At 37.7% G+C, this 9075-nt stretch overlaps 1 protein-coding gene across 6 annotated transcripts in view; it reads left to right on the top strand.

The window, feature by feature from the left end:
• Positions 1-5609, top strand: part of VEGFA (vascular endothelial growth factor A) — a 64179-nt gene extending 58570 nt beyond the window's left edge. For all 6 annotated transcript variants that reach the window (XM_053712721.1, XM_053712723.1, XM_053712722.1 and 3 more), the window contains one exon: positions 212-5609. Coding sequence is in view for 3 of the 6 variants with exons in the window: in XM_053712723.1 (XP_053568698.1) it covers positions 212-233 (22 nt within the window). In the remaining 3 variants the exon portion in view is untranslated. The remainder of the gene's footprint in view (positions 1-211) is intronic.
• The last annotated feature ends 3466 nt before the right edge of the window (positions 5610-9075 follow it).

A 9075-nucleotide genomic window follows, 5' to 3' on the forward strand; every position in this document is an offset into this window, starting at 1 on the left:
TTGCATGTGAAACATCTGACTACAAAATTGAATTCCTCTTTGTATTATAAGCCCCAGAGTATTAGACATGAAAATAGACTTCACTACTGCAAAATTATAGAGGAATAGCTATCAAGGATTTAATATGATTCCATAAAAATGCCCTTACTAATTTTACTTTCAAGACAAGTTATTATGTGCATCCTATTCACTACTTTCTTTTTTATTCCAGATGTGAAAAGCCAAGGCGGTGAGTGGAGGAGTACCTCTCTGCGAGAGGAGATATGGCACGTAATGAAGGATCGGTACTCAGCACAGCACTTTGGTTAATAAGCATTCCGCAAAGAGGGAAGAAAGAAAAATATATACCCTTCTATAATACAATTTCTCCTTTTTTTTAACAAATTTGATGCTGCTAAACACCAAGAGCCAGAAGACCTGAGGCGTATCTTATTTTTTTGGATTCCAATATATTATTATAAGAAGTAAATATATAAATATATATATATCTATATATATTTTGGATTTTGTTGTTCTTTTTTTCTTAACATGCTATTAATATCCTCACTGGACTGTGGCCAATACTGAACTCTTTATTTTTAAATTGACACATGGAGTTTAGCAGCAAACACCTTTTATGACAAATGGAGCTAACCTCTAATATTAATTCCCTGGATGTTTTGGGGTTTGTTGCATGAATTTTTTGAAATCATTATACCCGACCATGTTTATGAGATAAAAGCAAGATACTCTCAAACTGTTTCCAATTTGGACAAGTCAAAGGTCAAGGTATCCCAGCTGGAAGGTTTTGGAAATATCCAACTGCACAATTGATTCTTCTGAGAATTCTGCCCAAAAAAGAAATTAGACTTATGGAGAAAATGTAGAGAGGGAAAAAGACGTGAAAGTTTGGACTGAGAGACCTTCATCTCCATCGCCAGTGGTGCCAAACTGTGTCATTGCCCATCATGGATCCGTGTGAGGAGTCCGATAAAAGCTTCATGGGCTGCCCATACTATTTAAACCTGCTATTTTTTTGTATGGATTTGGGTATTCACAAAACACCAATGTGATCATTGGTGGAAAGGGTTTGTAAAAACATTGGTTTTGCATCTGTAACCGACTCTTCCATCTTATTGCCTAAAGCTACAAGCTGAATGGATTCTAAAAAAATGCTAAATATTATAATGTCTATGACATGCTGGTTCTGTTTTATCAGGCACGTGCTGAGCCAGTACCAATTTATCTCTGTGGTCATAACTTAACACTAAAAGTCCAAAACTCATTTGAGTTTGGACCAAAGGAAGGTTCCCGGCAGTGGAATAGATCAGGAATGTGCTGAAGATAAGGAGCCATTGGTATCTCCCACAATTTTGACTCACACTGAATAAGTGGAGCAAAATACTCACTCCTAGTGAGGAAGAATAACTCATACTGAGTGGAGCTGCTATATAATGAGTGAGACTCACTCAGTGAGTGAGGCTGCTTTACAGTGTATAAGACTGATTTATGTTGAGTGAGGCTGTCCTACGATGAGTGAGCTCTGACGTCTGTTTCTCCAGCTGAAAATAACAGTCACAGATTCAGGACTGGCTCGGCCTGTCTGACAATCCGAAGCTAGCTGGTCCCGGCACTGCATATATACATCAATGAAATCATAAAATGCACATAAAATATAAGATCATTGAGTCTTAGAGCTGCAGTCTAATTCTCTGTGATGGCACTGGAGTTGTTCAAAATGTTCACTGTAACCTTTGTGTATGTAACTCGTGTATACAGACACACACCAGTTGGAACTACACTATTATAGCAAGTAATAGAAGACCTAAACAGACATCTGTGTAACAGTATCAGAGTAGAAGAGGCAGACTGAGTAGGTCAAGAATAAATTGTCACTGCACAAACAGGGAGTGGGGGCAACACTGGGAATAAGCCGTAGTGAAAGCTGAGCTTTAGTTTTAACACCTTTAATTGAAGGATCTTTTGGGAGATATTTACTGTACACACCAAAGAAAGCTGTAGTGCATATGGCACACATTCCCTTCCCCTCCTTGGTAGACAGTATTTGAAAGGAGGCCAGTATCTTAAACATTTTTTGTTAATCAGTCTATATTCCTTTATTAAGTACTTAGTATCATTTCTTTGGGATGTCCCATATTATATAGTGCCAAATGCTTTTCATTTAAGTAAGAATCCCAAAGAAATCTTGAATTACAAGTGCCTTTTAGCTGTGTAGTTTCAGACACATCAAAATTCATATTTGTTTAACATCACGTTGTGGTGAAGCAGATTCACCCTTCCTCCCAAAGATTACAAGGCATGATAGTGATTAGAGGTATTTTCTTTAATTTTATGATTCAACTAGACTTCCACGACACAAAATCTGAAGAGCTGTTACAGCTGTGATAGAAACTAGAGAAAAGGGTTAGACCTAGAATGATCTAGCAGATGGCAGGTGTGTAAGTGTGTGTGAGTGTGAGTGTGTGTGTGTGTGTGTGTGTGTATACATTGGTGCAAAATCAGTCCATCACATGGTATTGTTATTTAATATATCCCTTTTGTTAATAAAGCTGATAATTTAATAAAAATGTGTGAGGGCGGGAGGGTTCAGTATTCTTTTATTATATTTAAATTTCACATTATTTATAAAACAAATACATGTATTTGATGATGTTTTTATCTGTTCGCTGTGGTGGTCTTTTAATTTCTTTGCTATGTCCAGAGCATTTGCACCCAACCCTTTAGGTAACCACCAATGAGTTGAACATTTTGCATTCTTTGCTGTTGGTGGAGTAACTCATTGTAGCTTAACTGTAAAAAAAAAAGGGTTCTAGGCTACGATTTCCTCATCTGAAAACTTTGTAGCATACGCTACATTCTAATGCACTATAAAAGAAGGGGCAATTGATTCATGCCCCATTCGCACAAGACAAAGAGTGCAGTAACTAACTGATATTTTAAATGAACCTAGTTGTATTTACTACAAATTAAAAACATGTCTGACTCAGATGTAAACCAGACTGATTACAATATGTAAATTATTTTCAGGGAATTAGAGTGTTTGCAGGCAATTACCAGCTTGGTATATTTGTGACTGGATCCGCAAAGAGAAAGCATTTTTTTATTAAGTCCCATTGGTGTCTTTTCATGAATACATGATTCAATTCCCCAATCTGAGTTTTGCCTAAAATCTTTTAACCTGTGCCTGAAGGGAAACAATGTACTGCTTACTGTAATGTTAAAAAAATAAGGCAAATATGTTATTCTTGCTAGTAAAATTATTTTACAAGGTAAAACTGAGAGATTTCCAAATTTCAGAGTGAGGAGTCAGAAACCACACAATGGAGACATTTTCTCAACTACAATCTACTAAATTATCCGTATTAAATGTACTCCAATACCCATCACAACAGGAGGGTGAGCTTTTTTCTTACAGTATTTAATTTATAAAGACTTCAATTATCCTAACTACTATAGGAAGATTCTAATTTCCTCCGTGAGTGTTGCTCCAAGTGAGTTCTTGTACAGTCTGCATATGGTTTAAGAGATGCTGAAAGCTTTTGTGCTTCTAAAAAGGTTAAGTCCGCAAACCATGTTGCTCAATACACACAAAATGGCTTCAAATATCCAACAATGACCTTAAACATATAACAGCACAGCAGCAACGTCAACTCTTTTGATTTATAATATATGGTGATTTTTTCCTAAATCCCAGTGATCATTTGTTATCACTGTATAAATGTACACATTTCTGCTTTGAGGTAGTGTTGTTTCAGGCAATATGATAAATATCCGCTACTTCCCTAGTAGTGAAAAAGTATTTTAACTGCATAAAAGACTTTCAAGATATTTGTATTGATGATTATAAGGCCTTAGTCTAACCACTGGAGTGTTCAGGTGATAAGGTGTGCAGTAGTGCTTTATGAGGGTACATTTTGTTTTTGTTCCTTTTGCAATGATCTTCCAGCTCTAGCTGTTGCCTAACTTATAAAGACCATCATGTCTTGGTGACTATTGTGGACATAAATGGTCTTATGCAGCAATGATAGCAAAGACCACAGTCGCAACATTTAGGGGCCCATTTATCAAGCTCCGAACGGAGCTTGTGGGCCCGTGTTTCTGGCGAGTCTTCAGACTCGCCAGAAACAGCAGTTATGAAGCAGTGGTCTAAAGACTGCTGCTCCATAACCCTGTCCGCCTGCTCTGATGAGGCGGACAGGAATCACCGGAAATCAACCCGATCGAGTACCATCGGGTTGATTGACACCTCCCTGCTGGCGGCCGATTGGCCGCGAGTCAGCAGGGGGCAGGGTTGCACCAGCAGCTCTTGTGAGCTGCTGGTGAAATGTTAAATGCGGAGAGCGTATTGCTCTCCGCATTCAGCGAGGTCTTGCGGACCTGATCCGCACCGTCAGATCAGTTCCGCAAGACCTTTGATAAATAGGCCCCTTAGACTGAAGAAGCAATAACTAGTCAAATGATTGGAATCAAATACTGACTATGATGTCTACAATTTGTCTGGCAATTGGACTTGTATGGCCTGTATCGGTCTCTTGTACGTTTTAGTGACAACCATTGTATCCCCAGAGGTTACAGGAGGGTTTGCTGTGGATGTCCAGGTCAGGCCGATAAAATGTCATTTGTGAGGTAGTAAAACATTATGTTTTTTTCCTTTTGATATAAATTAGCTTTGCTGGGCCAGACAAGAGGCTTTGGCCTTTACACAATCCGTACATGAATGTACATGTATGTTTCTAGACTATTTCCATTATAAAACAATCCATACTACACTATCTTCTAACTGGTACTTATCTTCATCACTAAGTCTGGCAGCCATTGTAAAAATGTTGCTTGGATGCCATTAAAATACACTAAACAGATTTTTGCAGACCCAAGAGACTGCTGGAGTTGTGATAGTGAAAGCCAATAAAAAATGCTTATCGATATTATTGCAAATACAAGTTCTTAATAAAAAATGAATTCAGAATCACAGATAGTGAAAATGGATTCTTACCAAATAAACAACAGCTAGTAACACATTTCCAGTTTTGCAATATACTAACAAAATAGATTTTTTTTTGTCTGTGTCTTTTTAATAAATGACGGCGCTGGCCTGTTTACTAGAACGTACTTAAATTATTTTGGTTGCCTTTAATTTGTGCCATGGATAACCATATTCTATGTCAGTGTTAGCCCCTGACAAATGGAGCATCTGCCCTCCTGAACTAGAACTGTCAAGAGATGGGAGAAATTTGGTTACTGTAAGTTTGATTGATATACTGGCCATTTTCCCACTATTGTGTTAAGCCAAGATATATATAAGCCCTGAAGTTATTAGCCGTTTTGTGCCAGGAGTCTGCATTGTTTTGCAGACCTCTCTGACATGAAGGGGTTAAAATATGTATATTTGTGTATCTTAAAGACCTTTTTCTTTTGTAAATAAAGTTTAAAAAGTAATTATACCTAACAAATCTTTTTTTATTGTAATATGTGTAACTTTTTATTTATTGGTGCTACCATTTGTAATTATTGTGAGAAAAAGAAGTCATTAACACACATTCTTCCTTATCAGATTATTCTGTAGAAAACATATTTATTTTAAAACGCATAAATATATCATTCAAAATGTCCTTGTTTGCTTGGTTTTTATTAAACTTTGTGGCTATTGATGAATGGATGCATATTTTTATTTAAATGGAAACTCATAGAGAGTTTAAAGGACCACTAAACAGGTGCATAATAAAAAGACAATGCAATAACACTCTGAATTTTAAATAAGCAGATTTGTTTTTTTCTGAAAAAATTATTTTTCCCCCATTTGCCTGCCCCCTGTATCATGTGACAGCCATCATCCAATCACAATCTGAGGCACATGCTCAGTAGGCGCAGGTGCCTCAGAAAGTGTGTATATAAAAAGAATTTGCTAAATTTGATAATATAAGAAAATTAGAAAGTTTCTTTAAACTGTATGCTCTATCTGAATCATGACAATTTAATTTTGAATTTAGTGTCCATTTAAGCATGAGAATTGAAACGACCCCTCCCCAAGAGATGGGATTCTCCACAAAACAAGAGAAAAGTATGCACATTTTACTATCTGCATAGTTCCTTGTATGATACCACGTCTTATCTTCTACTACAGACCATCTTTACCTGAGTAAAGATAGACACATTTACTTGATGCTTTGGGGTTGTTGCTTTGGCTATCTATAGGCAAATTAGGAGTAGCAAGTGGTTAGCTTGGAACAATGACATTAAAGTGTAATTTTGGTTTTTGACACATTTCCAATTGTGAAAAAAAGTTGATGAAACGAATCAGAGGCTGTATTAAACCAATAGAAGTAGTGTTGTCATAACTAAAAGGCTGATCTTTGCCAAGCACAGCGGGGAATTCTGAGCATATTATAATTTAAGAATGCTTGTGACAATGATGCTCTACTCTGCTGATACAATGTGATTGGTTAGGGGAAAAATACAAAATAAAAAGTTGCACTAAAGAGCGCAGGACAATTGAAATGGGGAGGGGTAAGTTTGAAATAAAACTATTTAAAAAAATACACAGCAAAAGCTGCGATGGAATGGAATTCATACATTAATGATAATGCATCACTTGAAAGTCAGGGATGTCATAGAATAATGCGCTACACATGGGCATGGCCCACAGAACATACTTTATAAACCTCTATTCACCCATCTCCTCAACACCACCCCAGAAACTCCAATCCGTTTATAATCCTAAATCCTTTCCAGTCAGAAGTGTAGGCCTGTAAAGCCATCCTCTTTATCCAGACTCTCAAATATATTCTTATATTCATTCGCTTGCCAATTTCTTATATTGTGGATTTCACCTTTACCAAAATCCCTGGCGTGAGATAAAGAAATAGGAGGTGGAGCAGGAATTTTAATCTTTTTCACTTGCACCGTTAAATGCATATACCCTGCACCCTTCTGTCAAGTCTTTTCCATTAAAGTCCACCTCATTTGGTTACATTTCCGCTCTCTCTCTTTCCCTTGACTAACAAACATTCTTGCTTATAGACCACTGTATAACTGACATCTTCTCTCTTCTAACTAACATACCAATTCTCAGGTTTGGAGATTTTAACATCCCTATTTATAACCCGTCCAACTATAAGCTCTTTTTATACTTCTTTCCTTGGCCTCTCACAATATACAATTCATACACACATACACTGATGGTCATTTATTCTAAAACCAAAATTTATTCAAAGCGGGGTAAATGAAATGCAAAACAAGTTACGCCTGTAACTGTATTCAAAGAAGGGTGGGACTCATGAACTCTCACCATCGTGAAAGAACTGAATTTATCAACAGGTAAGAATAAACTGTTTTCTTTCATAAGATGATGAGTGTCCATGAGATCATCACATGTGGCATCTTATAATCAAGCAGTGAAGTCCACAAGACCTAAATGTTCTGGGAGACAATACCATTAAGACAAGAATGTTACAGATCAGGCACTGCAGCCCGCAAAACTTGCCAACCAAAAGCTGCTTCATTAGAAGCATACACATCAATATAGTAACATTTAGTAAAAGTGAGAAAAAAGAAAAAAAGTATCTTACAAATTTGGTCAATGGGAACTATTTAACGAAAAGTCTAAAAAAGACTAAACTTAAACCTCAACGCAAAATTTTAGTACCCTCACGACATCAAGGGTCTGAAGAAACCACTCTTTAGAATATTTTTTTTTAATTGTATGCTTTGTATAAATCACAAAAGAAAATATTTGAGTTTAATCTTCCTTTAAGAGCTCGACATAAAGAGAAAACCCTATGGCCTCTATTTATCAAGGTCTGTCGGACCTGATCCGACAGTGCGGATCAGGTCCGACAGAACTTGCTGAATACGTCTGAAAATGTCTTTAACATCCCTAATTCAGGGAACATCTTTTCTTAGGCCCACATACACCAGCCTATAGGGTTGGGGGACATTCTGGGGGTCCATGAGAGTGCAAGATTTTGGTCTCGGCGGAAGGCGATGTTACCAATATATGTCTTGTAACTTCAGGGCTTTTCAGAGTTGTCCCAAGCTCAGACAAGACTTTTTCCTAAGTTTCTAGTCACAACTTTTCAACCGTAAGATCTGGAAAATCTTTTTATCCTGGTATACTGACTAAGGAAACCATTGGAATTCTTTTACAATTCCTAGAATTCTTGAATATTTTCTGGATGGTCTAGAGAAGTCTTTATAAACCAGTTCTCTTAAGGACAGATTTTATCTGTTTAATACCACAGAACAATTGACAAGATTTCTCATATCCAGACCTTTAAGCAGGCCTTGATCAGAATTAAACCAGTCAGTCCAGTAACTCCTCCTTGGAGCCTTTAACTGGTTTTAAAACGTCTTTTGAGACCCACCATTTGAAACTATAAATGGTTTAGACCTCCAACTTTTATGTTAAAAGGTTCCTTTTCTCTTTATTTAGCCAGAAAAGCGGAGCTTTCGGCTTCCCTGTATTCCTCCTTTCCTTCTTTTTCATTAGACAGGGCAGTTCTTCATACAAACCATTCCTTTCTTCCCAAGTATCTTTAGATACTATCAACCAATACATTGGGGCATATTTATCAAGCTCCGAATGGAGCTTGATGCCCTGTGTTTCTGGCGAGCCTGCAGGCTCGCCAGAAACAGCAGTTATGAAGCAGCGGTCACAAAGACCACTGCTCCATAACCTGTCCACCTGCTCTGAGCAGGCGGACAGACATCGTCGAAAATCAACCCAATCGGGTTGATTGACACCCCCCTGCTGGTGGCTTCATAACTGCTGTTTCTGGCGAGCTTGATAAATATGCCCCAATTGTATTGGTTGATAGTATCTAAAGATACTTGGGAAGAAAGGAATGGTTTGTATGAAGAACTGCCCTCGTTTGGCCTCGTGAACCGCCAGTAGGGACCCTAGAACCTTCGTAAAGATTCTTGGTGCCGTGGCTAACCCGAAGGGAAGAGCCACAAACTGGTAATGCCTGTCTAGGAAGGCAAACCTGAGAAACCGATGATGATCTCTGTGTATCGGAATGTGGAGTTAAGCATCCTTTAAGTCCACGGTAGTCATATATTGACCCTCCTGGATCATAG

The sequence above is a fragment of the Bombina bombina genome, chromosome 4 (genome assembly GCF_027579735.1).
Source record: "Bombina bombina isolate aBomBom1 chromosome 4, aBomBom1.pri, whole genome shotgun sequence".
In the NCBI taxonomy this organism is placed as follows: Eukaryota; Metazoa; Chordata; class Amphibia; order Anura; family Bombinatoridae; genus Bombina; species Bombina bombina.